Source organism: Gallus gallus, chromosome 12 (genome assembly GCF_016699485.2).
Source record: "Gallus gallus isolate bGalGal1 chromosome 12, bGalGal1.mat.broiler.GRCg7b, whole genome shotgun sequence".
NCBI lineage: Eukaryota > Metazoa > Chordata > Aves > Galliformes > Phasianidae > Gallus > Gallus gallus.
In genome coordinates, this window is record NC_052543.1 from 7,746,867 (window position 1) to 7,771,752 (window position 24,886).

General features: G+C 35.8%; 1 protein-coding gene across 6 annotated transcripts in view; it reads left to right on the forward strand.

Annotated features, from left to right (window-relative positions):
* CACNA2D3 (calcium voltage-gated channel auxiliary subunit alpha2delta 3) overlaps nucleotides 1-24,886 on the forward strand; it is a 409,731-nt gene that overhangs the window by 244,215 nt on the left and 140,630 nt on the right. For all 6 annotated transcript variants that reach the window (XR_005839457.2, XR_006931360.1, XM_414338.8 and 3 more), the window contains exons 12-13: nucleotides 17,125-17,203; nucleotides 24,280-24,413. Coding sequence is in view for 4 of the 6 variants with exons in the window: in XM_414338.8 (XP_414338.3) it covers nucleotides 17,125-17,203; nucleotides 24,280-24,413 (213 nt within the window). In the remaining 2 variants the exon portion in view is untranslated. The remainder of the gene's footprint in view (nucleotides 1-17,124; nucleotides 17,204-24,279; nucleotides 24,414-24,886) is intronic.

Consider the following 24,886-nt stretch of genomic DNA (forward strand, 5'->3'; position numbering starts at 1 on the left):
CTGGCTTGTTTTTCTGTCAGTCCCAGTTAAATGCCTCTGTTGTACTACGGAAATGAGCAATAGTGAAAGCTCTCATGGATGCTCTGCTGCCCATGTGTCGCAGTTTGGTGGTGATGCACATGCTTCTCAGGAAAATACTTGCAGAATGTAACCAAGGAGTATCTCTCTTTTCTCCTGTAGTGTACAAAGGATACTTGTCATAAAAGGAAATGAGATTGGCTTGACAGAATGGCTCTTGGGTTGATGCTGGCCATTTCTTTCCATCTTATTTTGTTGTACATGCTTTTAAAGTGTTTGTTAAATCACTTAATAGTGTCTTTTTGTGTAGTAAAATCTTGGAAATAGTTCTATATTTTTTTTCTTGTTTTTGGATGTCCTTTTAGTCCTCCTCTTGGTCCTGCAGGACCAAACAAATCTTGAGGAAAAAAAGTCACTAATAGTGTAAAGATTGGTTTGATTAGATCCTTGAATACTGTATGGGAAATTTTGTCAGGGTTTATTGATTTGAACACATCTAATTTTTGTTGCCTTCTTCCAAATATGATCTCAGCTCCTAATCCGTTTGTTAAAAATACTTGTGTCAATTGTCTGCTCACAACTAAGCTTTCCTGGTCAAGGTTAAAATAAATAAACCGTTGACTACTTGAACCTTTTCTAGGTCCCAGTTATTTCAATGGCTCTGCAACAAACACAGTAATTCTCAGGTCAGTTGGATTACAATTGCATTTTATAAAACATCTTAAGAATGTTGTCTATGAAAGCCAGCATCGTGATTTTTTTTTTGGAAGGCAGTTAACTGTATGGAAACAATCCTATACTAAATAGCATTAAACGAATAATACCTAATATCTTCAATTTAATGTAGGAATGAGTCTGCATGCTCAGTATGTTAAGACACAGAAAGGTAATAGTTTTCTGTTGTTCTCTCTCTGAGTTTCTCTGTTTAACTGCAGCAAAGTATCATTTTTAGAAGTTCTGCTGTCCGGATTGTAATGCTTATCATCACTGCTCATTTTTGGAGAGCAGGTAATGGAGTGAAAATTTTCCTATTTTGTTGTTTTCCCGTAGTGGAGTCCTGACAAATGAGCTTTCCTTTCTGATACATGAATTGCAGTATTTAATGTGATTCCTGTGAATTTACCAGTTTGGCAAAAGAAAATTAAAAACTTTCCAAGATTAGACAAATAAGGAGAAATAATTCAAAAGGTGAAAAGGCCAGGCTTTTACATCTAGCCTATAAACAACTGCAAATTTTTGTGACCCGGTCTAATGAAAGGGTTAAATAAAGTATTATAAACTGTTTGCTGTCTTTAGGCATTTGTTCTGTATCCATGGACTTATTTTAATGTAAATAGGCACCTCAACAGCTGTGTCCCCTTAAGCACATTTTATTTAGCAGCTGGGTTATACACGTCACTTGGCAGCCATGGATTTTCAATTTTTCTCTGTGCCAAGGGGGCAGCTGGAATAATTTGAGTGCTCATTAATTTGGGAGAAATATGAGCTGTGTAAGTCAGACAACACGAGTCTTCTGTATGGTGTTGTACAAGGATAAGCGGATCAGGGTAGAAGCAATTTGCCCTGTCCCAAGGGGGCCTTCATTTTTTAATAAGCTGGTTATGAAAATTCTATTTCTTTGCAGTTTGAAGAGTCTAATTAGAGCCTGTAATTTCTCTCATATAACTGAAGTGGATGAAGGTTAACTTCAGGCCTCCAGAGTCTTTTCACTTTCATTTACAGACTTAAATCAGGTAATAGTTTGTAGCTAATTAGAATAGTGTATTAAATATTTAGTTTGACTAGACTTAACTGCAAGAACACATGAATGCTGTAGGGCTACAAAAAAATGATAAAGTAGAGCTAAATTTAATTTTTAATCAAAGATAAACTTAAAGGTAGTAGAGTAATTTTAGTACTGACTGGTATGCTATGATAGTAAGAATGGCAGTTGCCTTCAGCTGGTTGAAATGTCAAGTTAAAGGAGCAAGATGTCTATTTAATGTCTTTGCTGTAACACTGCTGTTCAAACAATTCATGATAAAAGTGCACAGTGTCTAAAGAACTAAATGTATTTCAGCATAACATACAGTTTTTATCTAAAATCTCATTTATTTCTTCATTCACCAACTCAGAAATTTCAGAAAGAAATTCTTTAGGAAACCAGAGTGTTTCTTGATGCGGAAGTTTCTGATTACCCAGGAAGTTCAACAATAAGCACACATTCCTATTGAAATTTGCTAAACAGTGAGTTTGCTGTTCTATCAGAGCAATATCTGCATCTGAAACTTTTGCTTTTGTTGATTTTGTTTGTTTCAGTGAATTAGTAAGATAATCCTAGAATTCCATGAGTAATTCTTAATTGCTGTTGTTCTGGTAAGCAAAGCCTTCAAGTTTTACTACTATGTTTGTAATTTTCAAAATTCTTAACATTCAGTAAGTAGAGTTCAGTTTTTCTATGCTAGGTTACAGAACTCCCCATGGCTGGTTGGATTGCTGGAATTTGATCTTTTTTCCACTGAAGGTAGTATAAAGCAGATGAAATTCTGTTGTGCAAAACCAAACACGGACTTTGAAATTGGAGCTCAGCACCAAACTAGCTTATACCTAAAATGTTTAGCTCAAGGCCCATGCGGTGATTTGCATCTACATGTTGTGAAGGAGAGCTTGTTCAAGTTAAGTCTGCCTTGAAAGAAGACAGATAAGCATATTCTGAGTCATGAAATACAGAAGCTCACTTCAGTACAGTTCTGTAAAACTTCCATGAAACAGATTGTAGTTTATTCAGCAGGATGTTCTTGGTAATGCCTTTTGATCAGAGCAGTATTGGCTATGGTTATCTTTTTTTTTTTTTGTCTTTGTTTCATAGAATGATACATAATGGAAAAGAAGAAAAAATAAGTGCAACATTTTTGTTAATTAAATAGGTAGTTTTTCACTTCTGCTATTTGTATGCTATATCAAATGATGATGTTGCACAAGTATCTGCTGTGGTCCTGTCAGCATAGGAGGACCTTGTTTGTCATGTCCTTTCGAATTACCTTTTTACAGTTTCAAGTTTTCCAAATCATTATGCCTTATATGGTAGAACTTAGTTCTCAGATAATCATTGCATTATTATATTTTAGCTGGTGGGGGTTTTAAAGTCTTCTTACAAATGTATAGAACAGATTCTTATTTCCAATAAGAATTGTGCTTCTTAATTTATTTTGGCTAAGAGTACTTTGGTACTATCGTCTGTCGTATGTTAATGCTATTGTAGTCATACTGGAGTCACAGTGGCTCTTCTCCTTTCTAACCAATCCCACAGTTTTAGCGAACTGATTTCCCATAAACTGAGTACAGCTCCCTTATAACCCCAGCAATTGTTCATGATAGCAGAGGAGATTCTTCTTCATGAATGAACAAGGCCGTGGATCTAAAATACTTCAACTTGAAAGGGGAAGGGTGCTGATAAAGAGATGATTTAGTAATCAAGACAAAATAAAGATGAAATCTACTGTTTATTAACTATTATTAACAACAAAGACAAAAAAACCATCAGTAACCTCAAAATAGTCAAACTCTTCTAGTTGGAAGCTTATTCAGTCTTCACATTCTTGGCTCATAATCTGTAGTTTTAATCTCAAGTTTCCTCTCCAGAATTTTTTGGATGCTAGAAACTCCATTACAGATTGGTAGAAAATCTGTGATAAAACTTCTAAACATCACCTTATTTTGTTACACTGGTTTCTCAGTTGCCAATTTTTTGAGACAGCTTATGAATGCAATAATCCATTCAAAATCAGCTGTTATGGGAGATAATAGCCAGTTGTCAGAGCATTAACCACCCTTGACTTCACTTTGGGCTATTACGTAACAAAAGAATGAATTGGTGGTAAGGTTGCCAGGTGTATTAAATTATATGATGAATTATAGAGATTCTGTAATGGGGATTAGTGTCCAAAAGAGGCTAGTGGAGATTGCCAAACCCATTATCTGATAGGACTGTAGACTGGACAGAATCCCAAGGGTGAAAGGCTGGTGCTTTAACCATTATGTCATCCTCTAATCTGTGTCTGCGCCATGCACAGTGAAGTACACTGTAAATGAGTTACCATTGTTCACTGCCTCATCCTGTAACTGTATAATAACAGAAGCGGAGTAGTTGGCTGTCTTTGGTTACTTAGAATTTAGTCTGATTTTGATCTTCTCTCATGGACTCTTCCAAAATAAATGATATACAAGAAAGCTAAATAGTATACTAGCAAAAATTGTATGAGCCTGTTTTTTCCAAAGAAGCTTCAGCTAGATCCAAGAAAGTTAGTTATGTGTCATGGTTTCTGCCCTAATCTCTTCTCATTCTCTCCATTCAGACACATTAATTTGTTTAGGCTGCTATTTTGTGTTTTAGTAAGACAATTGCTGTTCTAGATTTCACCAAATTCACTTATACATTGAAGAATGAAAATACACAATTCACTTAAGGATAGTTGAACTAGCTGCTAGTGGATCATCTAGGCTTGGCTGTTAACTCTTTGTAATGACGTGGAATCTCAAGTATCAGGGCTGGAAACCTTGAAATTATTTTGTCTTGATTACTAAATAATCTCTTTATCAGCACCCTTCCCCTTCCAAGTTTTCTTTAGCATCTCAGATGAGAGCACAGAGCTTATTCCTAGCTCCCATAAATAACACCAGATTTAACTTTAAAATGGTAACATTATAATAATGGAAAACCCTTATCACTTAATTGTTGGAAGTTATACATGTGTGAGTTAAAACTTTCCTCTTCCACTGTGTCCCATGTAGTTGATCTCACATACTATGGCTGTCTTTACCTGTGGAAAGACATAAAAAAAAAAAAAAAAAAAAACCACCACCACCAGCAAATAAACTACATCTTCAGTAAAACTGTGTGGTAAATACACAACATTTGGAGCGTCAGAACTTTTTATTAAAGAGTCTTTGAGTTGAAATTTTCCAGTTGTTGTTTTAGTCCCAAAGATTAATATTCTCAAAATCTGGAAATTTGCTGTTGATTTAACTGTTAAACTTCAAAGAAGGATTTAATATATTCAAGGCCTATTTTGTGTTTTGTTGTTATATGCCAAATCTTAACTGCTTATTTAATGTAAACTATTTGCTCTGCCAAGTCCTTACATATAATTCATCAGCAATATAAGCCTTTGCTACTGCTCTGTTCAATCCTTGTCTGCCTGTGAGGGAACTGGTCTTGCCCAGTTCTATGACCAATACTTCAGTATCTCTATCATATGTGTAATGCAGCTAAAACTTTTGTCCTGTAAGCGGCCTGAGACATTTTGTTCCTTTCAAAGCTGCCAAGTATTAAACTCCTTGAGGGAAGCAATAAATCTTGTGCTAATTAGCTAATTAGGAAGAACACTTTCTAATCACCTGATCTATCCTTGTGCAGTGAAAATAGCAAAATCCCATATTTGTCTTCTAACACCATCTCTATTTTATTGGGGGAATTTTTACAGTGGGAAATTATTCTTTATTAATCTTGAGTTGCCTTTTAATCTTCTGTAAATCTACAAGGGATGTTAATACCTCTGCTAGAGGTCTTGGTAGCTTTTTGTAGATTTTCCATTTCTGTGAAGTTTCATTTGGAGTTTATAAGAAACAAAACAAACTAAAAAACCTCACCACGCTGTGTCCCATATCCTGTTTGAATTTTCTAACACTGACCCTCAACAAGGGTGGGTGGATATGCTTCTAGCAGGTGAGTATAACATTAGTAATCTTGTTCCCCGACCACAGGGGATTAACTGCAGCATCAATTTCCTTTTTTCCTGCATGTAATTTCTGAAGTAGGTCTATACAAATAGCTGTTGGGGAAGCAGATGTTTGGGAAGACAGGGCTCAGCTGCTTGATGATCCCCAGACAGATTAAATGTTTGTCTTTGTTACTGTTTTTGCTTATGGAATCTTATTTTCCAGCTAAATAGGCCTGTTAATTTGGGGTAAGGGGTGGGGAGATTTGTTTCTCATACTATTCAGTGGCTACTTAGGGTACAATGCACAGTGTTTAGGACATCCTGATAATAGAAGACGCTTATAAAATTGAATGCAGCATGCAATTGCAGGAAACAAAAAATATGAGGAAATGTATAAATATAAGCTTTTTTTTAAAAAAAAATATTTGAAATACTGAAGGATATAAATTAAAGTGAAGAACCTTTTACTAAGTTACTTTTAAAGATTTGGCCTAATGAGGTAATGGCTTCAGTTTCATGGCTGCTTCTCACTGAATGTGGTGTAAGTTGAGTCTTTCAGTACCTTATGGGGTAAGGTTCTCTAACAGGATAGAAGATACTGGAGCAGCGCTGTGGGCTTTTTCGCTCTCTTCAGTATAATTTTATTTGCTTATTTAAAACTTTCCCATAGAATTTCCCATTGGATTATCAATGCAAGTAGTTCCTTTACCCCTGTTTTCACCACTTCATAATAGAAAAAATGAAGATGAATAAATATAACCCAGAAAAGGCAGTCAAAGATGGTGTTTCCAGACTGATTCACTCTAGAATTTTTTTTCCTGCTGTTTTCCCATGCCACCGCCCTACATGTGATGTTCTTTGCAACAAGATATGCTGGAGTACAGCTTTGGAACATGGGTATTACTTTTTGATAGGTTTATGTGTATGTATTTGTGGACGAAAATAATATGTTATCCTACATCTCAAAGTATGGTATGTTTTACAAACTCATTTTTTCCTTTTCAAATTTGAAAAAGTTCCTTGTACAAAGTCATAGCCTGTTCAAATTTTCTTCCTATTATTTAAATGCCTATGTCACTGATCTTTATGAGTAGATCCAGTGTGACTTCAAAAATCTTTGACTGTATTTGGATTGTTTCTTAAAGGCAAACCTACTGCATCATGCATTTCCCATTTTCCCCTTGATGTCTTCTGAGGTAGAGCTGCGTTTAAGGACTGTCAGAGAGAGGAACAGGAGGATGAGATTATGCAATTCTGGGAGAGAAGCACTAGAAGCACAAATAAAACCTCAAATTCTTTCTAAATTGAAAGTAAGTTTAGGCTACTTTGGGAATTTGAACCTAAAAAAAGGTCAGAAATTATAAAGCAGGAGGACCCTAAGGAAGAGAAGCCAGTTCTGGGTATTTAAAGGATGAAAAGCTTGAGTTTATGCTGTGTAACTAATTTTAAGAACACTTTCATGACAGCCAAGCGTAAGAAGAAATGTGCGTGAAAAAAATTCCTAATCAACATTAAAAGGAACTGGTTACAAAGAGACAAGTAATTCATAACATAAAATTGAAATTGCAGAACAGAATCAGCAGTTAACCCTGGCAAATTAAGATATATAATTGTTGATTCTGTGGCCAAAAATACACCTTGTAAAGTTTGTACTTTGTTAATAAGTCTGCATATTTTAGCTTCAGTTTGTTTGTTAATTTATTTAATAACTGGTGAGCTTTCTAAAGAATAGACAACCTACCTAGAGCAATTATTCTGAATAGAAAAATAGATCTGCCTGGAAGGGAGTGCACATGAGAATTTCAAAATGGGTATTTTTCTTTTCAGCTTAAGCTTTTACTTTCCCATGTATTCTTCCCATGTGCTCTCTTAGTCATACTCAAAAAAAAAAAAAAAAGCACATCAGATTCATCAGATTTACTTTTTGTCAGCACCAAACATTGAGAATGTAGCTCTAGGGGTTGTATTTAGAGACGTGGCTCCAGACCACCTCTCAATGAAAATTATTAATCATTCTACTGTGCTTTTAATCAAAGACACACAAACACTTCAATATGGTTTTAATATAACAAACTGCTTAAATGTCCAATGCCTTTTAAGTAACATGTGAATAAGCTTAGGTAGAGTAGGAAAATTAATGCCAGTACGAAAATCAGTTGTCTTTTTCCTGGACATCCTTCTCTTTTCAAATTACAGTATTCAACAAAGGATAAAATGAGTTATGGAAGACCACTGTTTTTTTTTTTCTTTTTGAAAAGTTTTACTAACAAGTGCAAGTAAATGGCAGCTTTTTGAACTATTAGGTTCACAGAATTTAGGCAGTTCAATAATTGCTTTTGTGAATCTTGAAGTTACATCATGTGAACCAAATTAGACCATCTCTGGTCTCATCTGCTCCAGCTGTCATTTTGTTGATCAAATGAAAACTTAACTTCTTTGATCAATTCACCATTGAGACTGTTACGAAGACCAAAATGTTAAATCATGTTTGTGAGGGATCTTTGGATAGGATAATGTTGTATTTGGGAATCATGTTGAAAGGATGCTCACTTGCTGTCTAGATGAGGACAGAAGTATTTGCAACATTGTCTTTGGCTGTAATGGGTGATAAAAGTGCAAGTATCCTTTCAGTTCTACAGCAATAACTGCCTGATGTAGTCTTGGGGTTGCCCAGATACTCCAATCAGGTGACTAATCAATACTTGCAAATATAGAAATAGTGCCTATCTGGTGGTCTAGTCATCAGATGAATTGCCTGGAGAAATATCCAAGACTGTTCTCACCTGCAGAACTGGAAAGCTCCCATAACAAGCTAGTTCTTTATGGTAAGGCTTCCTAGGAGTTCAGGCAATCATTCAGTCACACGGTTCTTCCAAATCAATCAATTTTGTCATCTACAGAGAGACTACCTGGAGCATTCCTGGACCATCGTAACTTATAACTATAAAAACTTGAATTTTATCTATATATCCTGCTTATGACTTAAATTTCATCGCTTTTGTCACAAGTCTATTGCTAAGTCTATTGCTATTTCTTGCTAAGCTTGAAAGGAAAGGCTGTTTTTCTGAATGTGTCCATGAAGTAGTTTGCAGCTGCAAACAGATGTCTCCACTTTCAGCTGCAAGCAGAAGTCCCATTTCTCCTCCCACATTGTATTTTAAGTTTCTGGAAAGACTGTTTTTCAGCCTGTTTGGCATGGAGATACAACTTCACAGTTCGAGTGTGTAGAATTTTGCAGAGCAACTTTTCTCACTTAACACAGAAGATTTCTGTTCTCTGTGCTGCTAGTTAAATGAAGTTTCAGAGGTGAGGACAGTTCAGGGACTGCAGACTAGTCTATTCATAATGTATGAAACTGTTAAGTGGATATTTCGGATGAAGTGGTTAGCACTGAAATAACTGTCACTTAAATCGTCATTCTTAGTTTTCTTTACTAATGGTTGAGTGTATGCATCTCTGAGATTATTATATAGTCTATCTGTCCAGAGTTTGAAGGTTCAAACTTCAGAATATTCCATGGCTGTAACAGCAAGAAACTTATTGATAGTATTGTCTCATTTTTCAAAATGATGTATCTCATAGATAGGTCAAAAAACAGAGTGCCATCCATCCGTGTAATCCAAACCATGATCAATGCCTAAGTGAGGCAGAAAGGGTGTAAAACAGAGACTGGAAAACCAGAAAGAAAACAGATAAAAAATAATGGAAACTTATACAGTTAAATGTTTACTATTAATCTAAGTATTTTTCTCTCACCTAAGATTGGTGCTTAATTTTGTCTGCTGAACTACTGAGCTTTGCAATTCAGTGTCGTAATATTCTGCTGTGTCATGGGGATAGTTACCAGCATAATTTGTGACAACTGTTGATATGTTGTGCTTCTTCTCACTAGCTCGCTGTGGATTAGTGGTTTGGACCAGAATCTGTGGTGTTGCGTGTAGAAGCTGACTGTCATAAAATGCACTGTTGGAGTTGGTCTGTGTCTTAATAGGAATATAATTCTACGGTTCAGAATCATTTGAGCTTATGCAGCAATCTTTTAGTAAGAATAGTAGCTGACTGGAGTACTCTTTCCCAGAAGTGATCCTTCTGAGCCAGAAAGTTGTTATGTCTGCAACATAATAAGAAGGTAATATATTGGAGATTTCTACAACTGCTTTTTAAAGATGATTAAAATACATTAATCTCAAATTGTTTTCTTCACCATTTAATGTTTGTTTTTAAAAAACAGAGGAAAAATATGAATTGAGAAAGTCTAAAGCTTTGCTAAAGATTCTATTTCCACTGCCTTTTAAGTTTCTTTTATGTTGCATGTTCCATTTTCTATGAATATTGTCCTAAAGAAATGGCAGTCTCTGATACATCTATAGGAGTTGCACGCTGTGCAAGAGTAGTGAGTATAATTCTAAACATCATAGAATCACAGAATGGCTTGGGGTGGAGAAGACCTTACAGATCATCTAATTCCAATGCGCCTGTCATGGACAGTGTTGCCATACGCTAGATCAGGTTGCCCAGGCAAGGTCTCAACCAGCCTGGCCTTGGATGCTTTCTGGGATAGGTCATCTACAACTTCTCTGGGCAACATGTTACGCTGCCTCGCCACTCTCAGAGTAAAAAAAAATTCACCCAACATCTAACTTAAATCTCTCCTCTTTTAAGTTTAAAGCCATTCCCCCTCATTCTGTCACTATCAGACCATGTAAAAAGTTGTTCTCCCTCCTGCTTATAAGCTCCCTTCAAGTGCTGGAGAGTCTCAGTGTGGTCTCTCTCTGAGAATATTTGTGGATTCCTCTGCACCTGCTCAAATAGTTCCATGTCTTTCTTTTGTTGGAGGCCCCTAGCCTGGACACTGTTCTTATTCAACTTATTCACTGTTCTTATTCAACCAGTTTCTTATCCGCTGAATAGTACAGCATTCAAATCCATATGTCTTCAACTTAGAGATAAGGATGTAATGTTGGACCATGTCAAAGGCCTTGTGTAAGTCCAGGTAGACAACATCAGTTGCCTTTCCTTTGTCCACCGATGCTGTCACTCCATCACAGAAGGCCACCAGATTTCTCCGCCATAATATGCCATTGGTGACACTTGTTGTCTTGGATCATCTCCTTGTCTCATTTGTGCCTTAACATGGCTTCCAGGAGGATCTGCTCCATTATCTTCCCAGGCACAGAGGTGAGGCTCACTGGTCTGTAGTTCCCTGTGTTTTCCTTCCTTCCTTTCTTAAAAATAGGAATGGTGTTTCCCCTTTTTCTCATCACTGGGGAACTGACCTTACAGCCATGACTTCTCAAATATGACGGGGAGTTTCTTGACAACCACGTTAGCCAGTTCCTTCAAGACTTAAAATGATATTTTTTCTTTTGGAATAAGGTTTGCTTTTCATTCAGTGGATCTGCTACCATCTTCAATTTTCAGTTTTGTAGATAGGATATAACAATATAAAATCAGTGTTTTTTGTCTGAGAACGTTTACTTTCTCCACGCCTGATAGTTAAGCTCTGAGACGGTTCATTTCATATTTTGAAGTTGAAAATTCTTTGATTCAGGTATCTCTCTTAAACATTTTACAAAGATTTTAAAATTTTCCAGTACTGAAGGTTTGTCTTTCTCTCATGGGTTTTTTTGCCAGAGAGGTACTTCATATCCATCCGATTAAGATTTTGTCTCGGATGGAAAAGGTTACTTGATTCAGTTAAAGCTCTTGGATATTGAAAGGTGTTTTTCTTATTTTCTTTATATGACTTCTTTCAGTCAGCCTTGATTAAAATGTTCTTTGTGTACCCCCTAATAATTTTTTAGTATTGTATTGTACCAGAAGATACTGAAATAAGAGTATCAGTGTATATGTGTGCATGTAGTATATATACATTCTAAAGCTCATAGTTTCCATTGTTTTATTTTCTGTAAAGTTCAATACAAAACCATAGAAGGAGACGCACTTTATCCTTACTTATCCATTATAAGTTATAGGGATTGCAGTTAGATATTTCAATACTATATATATTATCAGTAGACTATATGATATCAGAGTTACATCTGAATTGTTTGAATGAAATAGGCATTTCATGGACTTATTTTTCAGAGCAAAACTGCTCTGACACGCTCTTCATTCAGTTACTTCAGATATACAAATAAGAGAATACAATGGTTACTCCTAACAGTTTTTACCTAAAAACATTTATTTTACCTGGTATCTGTGAATACGGTTGGATATTAAATCTGGCACCTACTGTCTAGTCTATTTGCAATAGCATTTTTAATGGTAACTATAACAATGAGTCCTGTTTTGCAACACGTAAGCCTATCACTGCACTGGCCTTGTCCACATAAAGAAGTAGAAGTAATTTGAACTTATCTTGCAGTATTAATGGGATACTTCTGTACTGTTGGCTTAGTTATAGGTTTATGTGAATGCAGAGAACCTTCATGTAGATGCTTATTGTTATCTTACTATGGATGATGCCTGTGCATCTGGAATTATGACATAAAATTTAACCTTGTGTGTCTTGAAGAGTTAAAATGAGTGTAGAAGAGGTATGTAGATATAAGTTCATTCTGAAAAATGAAATTAAGGTTGTAGGCTTATTCAGGCAAGTTTCAGTTCTAGCTTCATTTGTTACCAGAGTCATCGCTGGGATCTCTGATAGCAGAAATTGATATCACAAGCATTTGTTTTGTAAAATTGATTCCAGACTGGTTAGGGATTCATGAGTGCTTTGCACTGCAAGCTCACAATCCTTACATTGCAGCTGGTGGATTCAAAAAACTGATCAATGACTTTTAGAAGTAGTACCGTAATCAGAATCGTTTGTTATAGGAACAGATTTTGAGATTTTTCTCACTATTCTGAATACTAAACAATATCCATAAAAACTGTTAATGTATCTTTAAAATTATTGACAAAGAGATCTTCAATGTTTTGGTGGATTTTTTTGTGTTTATTTTCTTTAATTAACTAAAACACCTTCCTGTGACTTTACATGGTTATTTTCTTATCATGCCACTATGAATAAGTCATTCTATTAAGTAATGAACAGTAGAAAAATTGTATTTTACAAATATTGCTTACCTTATATTTCTTTTTATAGGAGATTTTATACCTTATGATAAAGCTAGTAAACATTTTTATGATGTTCACTGAGAAGTGCAGAGATTAATATACAACTGATTATGACAATGAAAGATAACAGCATTTAATGAACTGATAACTTATCTTCAGTGCTAGCTAACTACTTCATAGCTTTTATTTTTACTGCTAATGCCAACCAATTAGCAGTATTTTTGATGATGGTTAAAATACCTTATAGAGAAACAGTAGATACCAAATAAATAAACTACACGTTTAAAATGCACTCAGAGAAAAATGACTAAAATCCTTGAAACAGTATCACAGAAGCCATCCGTTCTTCATGATGATCTATGATACCTATGTACTGAAATTTCATTATTTGTAGGCTTAATGCAGTTTTGTTGCTGCCTGGGCTTATAGTCATGCTTACTGTTCATTCTTTCAGATAAAGCTGGTCTCCTTTTATTAGGAACACAGTATAGTTTGATTCTGCTTAGATTAAAGATGATGGTTAGATATAAATCTCTCAGATGTATTCAGTCTCATCACAGGCTGTATTCTAGCATTATTTTCAGAAAGATAAACTGTGACAGTGATTCATGCTATATTTTCAGTGTATAAATCATACTGTGCCCTTTTTATTGTGCCAAGAGAATAAAGATGTATACTTTTTTAATTAATGGTTTTGGTAGCTATCAACAAAGCATGCATTCTTTAGACTCTTGGATTATGTGTATTATTTGATTTAAACTAATTAATAATATTGCACAATTAGGGTATATATTTTTAAATGATGTAAATCATGATTGAATTTTATGTACCTTTTACCTTTTAAAGACTAGAGAAGATTCTGTGATCAAAATATCTCTATATTTAGGCATGATAACGGAAGACATGCTGCTCAGACCAGGCTGTTTAGGAGTTTGTCTCTCAGGATGCAGGTTCTGCAGCTTCTCTGGGCACTGGTTTTCATATTTCATTGCCTCATGATAAAAAGGGTTTTCCTTACAGCTGATCAGAATTGCTATTGTTCTGAGTTTTTCCTCTTGTTGTCTTGTCCTCTTATAGTGTATCTTCAAGAAGAGACTGGCTTCTTCAGTATGTCAGTGTCTGTTGTATAAGTGAGCAGAAAACTGGGAGTCAATACTCCAGATACCGTCTTACAATGGAATGGAGAGGAATAATGATGCTTGTTTACACCTTGAAGATACTGCCCAGTTTGTAGTTGGCATCCTTTGACTCAAGGGCCCACTGCTTGTTGTTTGTCAGGCCTCACCTTCTGCAGAATTGCTTCCTAGCCAGCTCTCCTTACCTGTGCTAATGTGTGGGGTTTTTCTATACCAGATACAGGATATTTTATATACTTTTGTTGGACCTCAGGAAGTTCCTGTCAGCCCATGACTTCAGCAAGTTGAGCTGCCAGTGAAGGGTGGTACGCCCCATGACCTTCTGGTGTGTGCTTTCTGCTCCAGGGTGTTTGGGAAGACTTCAATTTTTCTTTAAAACAGTATTTTTGCTAATAATAAGTAGATGACCTTCTTCCTACTTTCAGGCAATTTGTGAACAGCTTATTCTTATAACAAGTAACTCTAGAAGGATATTGTGATGTTAAATAAGCTGTCTGGTACTGCACCTTTCAGATGAGAGGTGTGCATGCAGTTGTGTGTGTGAAAACACTTATCCATAAAGATATTACTGAAAATGTCTTTGAAATTTAAAAGCCTTTGCACAAAGTGCTGCTTTTTTCACAACTAGAATGTGAAAACCGCTTTTGCATTTTGCAACAGGGCATGTAACTGGTATTGACCAACTAGAAGAGTGATTTCCTTTCAAGTCATCCTGTAAACCTGAGACATCTGTTTATTTCTCCCATAGTTAAATGCAAGTGTTGGGCAGAGCAAAATAACCTCAATTTTTTAAAAATTTTCCTCTAACTTCTTCCAGTATCCATTCTGACACTGCTAATGTTTTGGACGTCATGGCCTTAATTATGTAAATCTAATTTACTCTGCAATTTGCAAGTCAGATTGAAGACTGCAAGGGGACAATCTATGGTGTACTAACTTCACTCTTTTTCAGCCCATGAGAATTTTTATGTTAGTATGGAATAGCGTAAGGGAGAGTATCAGTAGAAACAGAGAAAGATATAATACCATACAAATCTTCAAAGATTTACGTCTGATATGTGAAATTTCATAATTTCTTGTGTATAATTTTTCATGTGCATCCTGGAAAAAGTTTTCTCTTGTGCTGTGTGTTATATGGGTCATGTGAAGTTATAGCTGCAGACTTGTAGAAGTTACAGATGAATCAGCGATAATCTTTCAGATCAGACCCATTGCCCTGAAAGAGCAGAATAGAGTTCTTCAAACAGCAGCACGTTAGGTACAGTACTGACAGTAATAACGCAAAAAATAAAAATAAAAATGAAAAAAAGAGAAGGAGCTCAAGACTACCTTCTAAATAGCTTGCTAAGTTCCTTGAAGTTTTATTTTGAACAAGCTTGATGTCTGTGACACTTTGAGAAGAAACAAGTAGAGTATGCACTAGAAATAGCAGATAATGAGAGAATAACACTGAAAATAACATGATAACTCTTTAAAACAAGCAAAAATAAAAATCCTTCAGATGTAAAGTTCTATGTCTGAGCATGTATCTAAACCAAAAGACAAATCCTTAACACTAATCTTGGATTTTGTTACTTCAGTAAGCATATTTAGTTGGCTGTGTGGAGAGCATCACATTGCAAAAGCCACCATTGCACAATAGTTTGCTATTGTGGTTTTATGTTAGTGAAAATTATATATCAGAAATAAAGAGCATGTATTTTTAGCAACACTTATCAGTGGCTACACTACATCCTGCTTGTGCTGATATTGTTTGTGTGAGTGCGGAGTTGAATATATCAAATATATCCAAGTACAATAAAAGACAACAATTGAGATGACATAAAAGGAATGCTCTTACAGTTAATATTTTTTTAATTAGCAACTTTAACTACTTTAAATAAAAAATTACTTCTCTATTCCAGTTTAATCAGTGTCTAATCAGTGTCTAAGACTGGTAAGAGTTGCAGAGGTTTATTTCTTAAATATCTCTACATCTGTCCTTACATGTTTCTGGAGGGATGCTCTGCGAGCTGTGACTGTTTTGACCTCAGGGCTGTCTCACCTTTCTAGTGTTCACTGCCCACCTCTGTAGAGCCTTGAGGGAGGTGCAGGCTTCTCAGTACACACAGTTGTAATTCATCCAGTCCTGTTAAAAGCAAGTAGTGTAGAGCTGGCATTCACACGTAAGACAGATGCTTCACTGCATGCAGTAAAAAGTTGGGGTTGATCTGCTTGATTGGAAGGACTCCTTTACACATGTCCATCTGATGAGAAAAGTGGTGTATCTGGCAAATATTTTGGATGCTTTTCTGCACTGTTTTATAATAGCTTTACTGAAGTGTCTGTATTTGACTGCTGTTTTGGAAAAACTGCTTTCAGAAGCGAGGATGGCTGCCAGTCATGATTTGAGGGGCAGAGATATTTCATTTTATTTTAAACAAACATTTGTAAAGCTGATAATATCAAATTTACAAACAATTATTATCATAATAATTATAACTTAAAAGATACGAAGACTCACATTTTAATACTACAGGCGCTTGGTTTTACAGAAAGGATTATTTGACATAAAATCATGGTCTCTGTTATGGGAGTGACAGGATCCACCCACAAGATCTATTCCAATTTCTGAGTCTATCTTCTCACACACATGAATGTAGCCCAGCTGCATGGTTCTTTGTACAGATATTTCTGTTTGGAGCTGTGCAACCTTGGGGCACAAATTTTCAGTTCATCACTTGATAGCACCAGTGCTACTCATGGCTACTTGCATCTAAGCTGACCAAGATATAATGGCATATGAACTATAAAAACTGAGGGGAATTTTCTTGATTGGTGTTTCAGATCCTTCAATTATAGAATTATTTACTAATTAAGTGCCTCTTCTTCCACACCAAAGCAATTTTCTGAATTCATCAATGCAAAACAGATATGCCTCAAATAAATAATTTTGTACTGTACTCTGATGCTTGTAGTTTATTCTCATTTGTACTTCAGACATTTAATCTTAACTTTAGTTAAATGTTAGATATTAAAAACATCCAGAGAGATGAACCTTTATGTTACACAGAGCAAAAGCCATGAATTGTCATGAAGACATTACTGGCTGTAATACTTTCTTAAAAAATATCTATATGAATTGCATATCTGTATCTGAAATTCCACTGTATGGGTTTTAAATGACTGCAGTATTAATTGACTTGATCTCTTCATTGTACTTTCAGGTTCGTATTTTCACCTATCTGATTGGAAGAGAAGCTGCTTTTGCTGACAACTTGAAATGGATGGCCTGTGCTAACAAAGGTTAGTTAGCTTTCTACTGTAAAAGCGTTGCTTTCAAAACTATATTACTGATTCTTCTTGCATACTTGGTTGTATCTGCATACAGGTATTGTGCCTCTGATGTCTAATCAAAGAGGGTGTTTATTTTTTCCAAGGAAGAAGCTTATTTGTTTGTAATGTTCAAATTAAAATGTCTGAAGCTTCTTAATGGTCTATTCTTAACATTCAGTTCAGAGAACAAAGCTTAGATTCAAAGCATTTGTCCTATTATTGCTGTTATTACTCAGTCATATTTAGTTTGTTGCCTAAGACTGTTGTGTGTGAGCACTGTTGAGTCAGTCATGGTATGTAAAACACCAGACATCCTGTCCCTTGAGGAACTGACAGTGTAATTGAAAAAACAGATTTATTCTGTAAGGAAAGAACATTAAAACACATAAGATGCTGCGATGCTACAGTAAAAGGACTGACTAATGTAAAAATGATTCAGGAAAAAAAAGAAAGCAAAATTAATTAGTCTTCAGGTTTTCCTTTTCTCTTGGAAAAAGTTCTTTTCTCCTTTGTGCCACATTATATTATGATGAATTGCATCAGGTGCTATCCATTTAGTCATTATTTCTTTAACTACTGTTATGTCCAGCTGATGGAAATTACTTAGTTTGAAGTCTTGTCTTAATCAGCTAATATTACACCATAATTTAGTTTAAGTAATAGTATAAGAATCCTTTGAAGCATCTTTTTGAAGACAATTTAATCAACAAAATATTTTAGCCCTGCTCTTCAGATTCATAAAGATCTAAGTATAGCAACTCAGAAAACAGGACCAGGGAGTAGAAACTGCCTCACTAGATCATCTGGTCCATGTCTTTATTCTCTGAGGGGTCACCTTTGTCATTTTTCAGGACTGCTTTGTTCTTTTCAGAGCCACATTGCTTTGGGTCTGAATCTTACTCATATGAAATCAACTGAACAGTTTAATGACTGCTTCTTCTATGCATTTTTTTTTTTTTACTCTCTGCTTAGTAGGTACAATATCTGCTTTCTGGTAGCTTACAATGCAAAAAAATCTTTTACCTCTAATTAGAAAATAAATAGTTTTTCTAACTTTGAAAATCATAACTGGAAGCAGCATCAGTCATCATGTCAGGCAGTGTGGATGTAGAGTTTTTCCGTTACAGTTTTCAGCTATAACTCACCCATTTTCTTTTAGTGAGAGGAAGGATTACAGCACAGGCAGAAGAGCAGTGTAGGAAAGCTGGTCTAAAGATTGCCTGAATGGCTGGACTGCAGTTTACTGCTTTCCTGGGTGGGCCGAAGTATGTTGCTGTCACTGAGGGTCAATGGCTCTAAAATCAATTTTCCTAGCAGTGATTTTTGCCTTGGAATCGCAACACAGAGGAAGGGTGTTTGGTGGGTTTCCAGCTGACTAGACTCTGGACAGCAGACCTTTCCATCAAAATGGATCACAGGGGAAATTCATACCACCTTGCAAAACTTATTTAGCTTCCAGATTCCAAAGATGAATCCTTGAATGACACCCTCCCCCCCCACCTTCATTTTCTGTTTCATTTCTGTGTATAAGTAGGGCATATCTAGAGGGAGTTGGCTTAATGAAGCAAAACACCAAGCCATTTTAAATGCATTAATACATTCAAGAACCCCAGTGTCCCTCTAGAGTGGTTTGTGAAATTTGTGATGATTTACTCATCTGTACCATATGACAGTGCACATGAAGGAAAAGACTAACATCCTCAATTGCATGAAGGTAAAAGTTTCCTAATGCTCAGTGTGTATGTTCCAGATTTTAAAATAAGCAGGCGCTGCCTTTTCCTCAGCAGTCACTTCCAACGGAATGCTATAAAATAAAGATGGGAGTTCATGTGTTACTGACTATCAAAGCAAACAGTAGTAGACTTTTCATTTTTTTCAGCATAATACTGTGTTAGCAATTTGACAGCCTCTGTTTTGAATGCCTATTAATTAGCCAGCATCACTGTGGTTAGCATATTGGAAAATGGACAAAGAAGGGGATTCATCTGTACAAAGGAGCAGAAACTGGGAAAGCAGTGAAGAGCAAATGCTTTGCATATCAGAGGTCTGATAGCGGCTATCTAACTGCCAGCAGAGGACAGATTAGCCCTGAGGCAAACTGTGCCCCAGCTGGAGCAGTTTATAGGCTATTGTATTAGCAGGGAAGCCTTGTGCACAGGAAGCCTCAGTCACATCCATTCCCATTAATAGCATGACCCCAGCACCTCCCGCACTGTGGGCTATTGTGGGGAGTGGCAGGCAGCCAGTTACAGGCTGTTCACCTGCTTGAGAGGCCTCCTAGGAGGAGGGGATGCATTCTCCGCGTGAGCTTTACAGCTGTGGTGAAACAATGAATTCCCTCCTTAGCCCCTACCAGAAGAGGAATTTTTTAATTCTGGGTATTTTATTAGATGCAGTAATAGTGCACCTACTTTACATGTGTCCAGAAAATGAAAAGCATTGCACTGTATTTAAAAATGTATTTGGGGGTGTTTTTAAAAGTTCCAAGTCTGATGTTGGATGTTTTAGGGAAAAACAAGCTATCCAGAAATGCTGCAGTGTAATATGGAAATATTAAATATAACACTGTGTAATATGGAAAGGCAGAGCATAAGTGTCTGTGTTTAACCATATGATTATACATATCTTATGCTTGTCATTACCAAATCCTACCCATTTCTTTCACAGTTTTTTCCCTGCTGAGGAGAAGAAAGTAGCATTAAGTGTAAGGAGCTCTGGGGTGGTATAGTTCACACACCAGGGGGAGGAGAAGCATGTGTTAGAATGCAAAATGTTAAGCACAGGTTTGTTGCCGTTGCTTACATGGCCTCAGCAACTATGCTTAGAACTTCAGAGTGTGTCTTTATGTGACGATTAAACCTTGCTACAGGAAGGGTAAGATTTTAAACCCATGGGGTACCTCTGATCTCTGGGAAGGAGAGTTTAATTTAACAGTGTAGGAAGTTAATTCTTGTGAGGTTTGACATTAGTCACGCGTAGCTGCATACACATGAATCATCAAAAGCTCTAAATATGGAAAGAAAGTGAACTAAGAGAACTAAGAGAATGTTGCCAAATGCTGTTCCTACCTGTACTATAGTCATTTTCTGTAGAGTTTTTCCAACAAGAGAAAATCTAAAAATGGATATAAGAACAAACTTCAAAAATTGTAGGAAAGGTAAGTTGCATAGCTATTTGATTTTCTGTAATGGAAACTAGCACTTAAGGAAAAACTTCTGTAGAAAAAAATAAATAGATGAACCATACATGCATAGAAAACAGTTCACATTAAGCGAATCATGGAAACCATAAAATCTTTGTACGTTTTTCTAATGTGATATACAAAAGCACAGAAACCATATTTATGAGGACACAGGTTGTGTTTAGGCAGACAATGTTGAATTCAAGAAGTGAACTTTTCCCATAAAACTGTAAATGAAACCCACCCCTGAGATCACATTATGGAAAAACCTAGAGAGAATCCATATACTTGACACCATTGTCGTGTCTCACATATCATTAGTAGCATTTTTTGTATTTATTTAAATTCAGTTAATTGTAACTACCCAATTTTAAGGAATAAAGTCCCTAACATACTTTCTTTCAACTTTTCTTCTTTTGCAGCCTGATGTGTGAATACATCTGTGAAATATAATTTTTTTAATTTTCTTTTTTCCACACTGAGCTCTTTTTCCTTCACTTGTTGACCTTGGCTTCTCTAGCTGTGGTGCTCACTAGGATAGGAGCACTGCATAGCTAGCCTGCAACTACATGTGTGCCAGCATACGTGTGCATGTTTACCATCTGGCTCCTTCCAAACAGGATGCTCAAAATCACTTCTTTCAATCTGGGTGTAGTCACAAATTTTCATTTGTATTTGAGACTTTCATTTCTTTGCCTTGTTTGAAATGTAATCAGAATAAGCAATAGACTTTATTCATTGTCTCTTTTAGTCTTAGGAAACTGAGCTAAAAAATGCTCTGTTGTACAGCTTAGGGATAATGTGGTTTGCAAGTACTACAAAAAATGAATACATTTTGCATGCTACCTGGAGACTTAGGACACATTATTTAAGATGTTATGCGAGATATTAGAATAGGTGATCTTAGAAATATTACAAAGAGGATTTTTTAATATAATACACAACTATACACATGATAGTTATGAATAATCTGCTCAGGTTGGCTGTACCTGATCCATATCCGTCTCATCTGAATAAAAACAAAAGTGTTCACCATCATCAGTGTCTTGCAACATGTATCAACGTGTATGGTGCAAACATTCAGGTGTTACACAGCTAACTTTTTTCACATGAAAAATGGATATAAAATCTTCTCAGGAGGCAATAAGAGTAAATGATTATTTTCCAAAAAGGCTTTTTTTCTGTCTGAATGGTAATTTACATTCTGTGATTAGATAATTTTCCAGGCAAAGACATCTAAGAGCTTCTTAAATGAGCCTTTAACATTTTGACTTTAATTGAAGCATTACATTAAAAAGTATTAGCTAACTGTAATTTCAACCTGTATAGATGTGAAAGTAATGTTTGATGAAGACTATCTTGTTCGTCTCCTTAGGTACAGTGCCATTTTTTCAAACTGTTAATCTGTTCTAACAGTTTAGACATAATATATATTAAATATTGTTAATGTATAAAACCTGTAAGTACAGGGGTTGGTCCTTTGTTCACTGTACAGCACTTAGTGCAAACAAATATCTATTCCATCTATAAATTTGCACACTGCTATGAGAGAAGTATTGGCATTATATGCATTGAAATTTTCATGAGCTCAGCAGAAAGAATATTGGGGCGATGATATAAAATTGCATGGAAAACACTGAAATAAAACAATGCCTTAGTCTGTTATTTAAGGCCAATTAAAGAGTTGTCCATGGGGACAATTGAAAGTATGTGCTTGGTGCAGGAGAACAGGGTTAGGTGAACATAGTTGGAGGTCCCCTGCTGCAAATCTCTCACAAAGAAAAAGGAGCAGTGTCGTGTGCTCTTTGCTTTTAGTTGTTTGAGTCCTGGCTGAGCCTTTGCACACTAGGCTAAGTGGCAGGAAGCAAGGCAAAGGCTTAGTAGTCTTTCTGTGCTTCTGCTTGATTTTTCTGAATTTCTATGAGTTGCTGAGGATGAAATTTGAGACGTGAACAATGCTGAACAAATGACCTCCAAATATTAATTCTATTTTCTGCTTTCTTAAGTGAGTTATACCAGAACTCAGACACTCGGAACTGCTTTAGGGAAAACATAGATTATCTCCTGTAGAATGGAATCTTTGTTTAAAAAGTTTATAGGCTGCAGTGTGTAAATACATGTTTGTATATTTATAGATACAAAATTTGTGAAGTTATTGACAAATAATCATATTTTGATTAACTATTGACATTTATACCAAATGCAGAGGATGAGAAAGTGAAATATATTCTAACACTCACAGGAGAGGATAACCTCATGTTTTGACATTGGAAACCCAGCAGTCACAGAAGTGGAGTGGGCAGCATATCAGAAAGAGTAATAAGCACACTGATTTTTCCTGTAACTGTTCTAAGCCACTAATTCATGTAAGCTTGGTATATAAAATTCTTTCTTTTTCACCATTTGCATGAAATTCTGCATTCTCGAGTACAAATTCTCATATTAAACTTATAACAAGCATTTTATTCTGAAAAAAAAACTTTGAAAACCTTATGAAAAAATACACATCTGTCTTGAAGCAACAGTTAAGCCTTGATAGTATATGTAACTGTCAGCCTTTTCACAAAATACTGCACTGAAGGAATTTCATTTAATTTTTTTTTCTATTAAAAAGAATACTGAATGTATGAACAGTATAAATACTCTACTATGAATATTGATACAATACTACTATACTAGGAATATTTGAGTTCATAGTATAATAAATTGATTTCTACTTATTGAAATTATGCATTAAACAACTACTATGAATTTTCATTTGGCTGTAAAGGCTGTCTTCATGCCATCTTAATTCATGCATATGAATCTATCTCTGGTATCAGGTAGAATGTATGTAGAAACATCAATTTTGTACTGCACAAATCATTGGCATGTGTGTTAAAACTAAGTTCCAGCTTTCAGACAACAGAGCACCCTTACAACCTTGCTGGACTTTGCCCTGTCTATAATAAACGCCCCCCAAAAGTTCTTTCCAGCTGCAGTGTTTCTGTGGGAGTTTCATTTAGCAGTTCCACGGAAGATGTGATCGTATCAAAAGATTAAAATTGCAGTGAGACCACTTTCATGAGAATGCTATATTCTTTTTCAGTAAAGAAATGAATGCACATGAAGGACAATCGATGCATTTAAGTAACGCCTGGTGAAACTTTAGCCTTGAAATTTGTCATTCCTTTGTCACCCTTGCATGATGTGGGCTCCAAAAGCAAAGGTGATGATGTATAAAGATACTTGACATCCAAGGAATGAAGAGGAAGTGGTGATAGCTCAAATAGCTGTGGCCTCGGCTGTTCTTGGTGCTGTCAGGTTGTAGGTGAAGTTTTAAAGGATTAACAAAGCTGTGATCACTTAGAAAAGCGATTCCTGTCTGAGTGTCCATTCTCAGTGACCTTCCATTTGAAAATAACACGTTGCTGTTGTTATCAGAGGTTTAGTCACGTTCTACAAAGATGAACATTTTAGAATGTTTGCAACTGCTGTTTTGTGATTTGTTAATTAATGCTTCTTGAGACCGGACAAACTTAAGGTGAGGTGGTTTTGTACAAACTTAGTGGTTAACGCATTCAAAAATAAATAAAATTTATTTGCCATCAAGCAACGAGAATTTTCTGCAAATAGAGAAATTGCAACATGCAGTGCAGAAATTCATAGCAGTCTTAGGAACCCAGACCTTCAAGAATGGCCAACAGTTTTACTGACTTCTTCCAGTTACTACTTTTTGAGGCTGCTTCTCATCAAACATTCCTTCTTTGCATTTCTCCTTTGGAAATAAACAAGCAGAAAACACAACTGACGTAACCCATCATACTCCGTGAAATCCTTCATTTGTTTTGCATGATTTATAACTTCAAATTGTCTGTTTTTACAGGGTTTTTTACTCAGATCTCTACCTTAGCTGATGTTCAAGAGAATGTCATGGAATATCTCCATGTTCTTAGCCGACCAAAAGTTATTGACCAAGAGCATGACGTGGTATGGACTGAAGCATATATTGACAGCACTGTAAGTTTGCATGTGAAATCATTTAATGTAAGCTAACTATACTTAATGAAGAATTTATAGAAAAACTGTTGTTAAAAAGCACTAGTTGTGCATTTCTGTCACATGCTTCAATTCCATGTGAAAATCAGATCTTGACATCTTTGTTACAAGCAAGTAGTTTGGAATTACTGAAATTCACCAGGCACATATATATTATAAATTACTCAGAAAATAATGAAACAATTATGAGCGATAGCGTTGTCTTTGAATGTGACCTCCAAATACACATTTTTCTTAATCAGCGTGGACATTGAACAGAAATTGGTTGGATTAAATAAACACTTTTTCTATATGCTTTCAGACAGAATATATGAGTATGTCAGTGTGAAAGTGCAGACTGACAAGAATCAGTATTTTTAGTATAGAGATGCTGATCAACAGCTAAGTGACAATTATGCTCTCTTAGTGGAAAAAAGACCAAATAGATTCTGCCT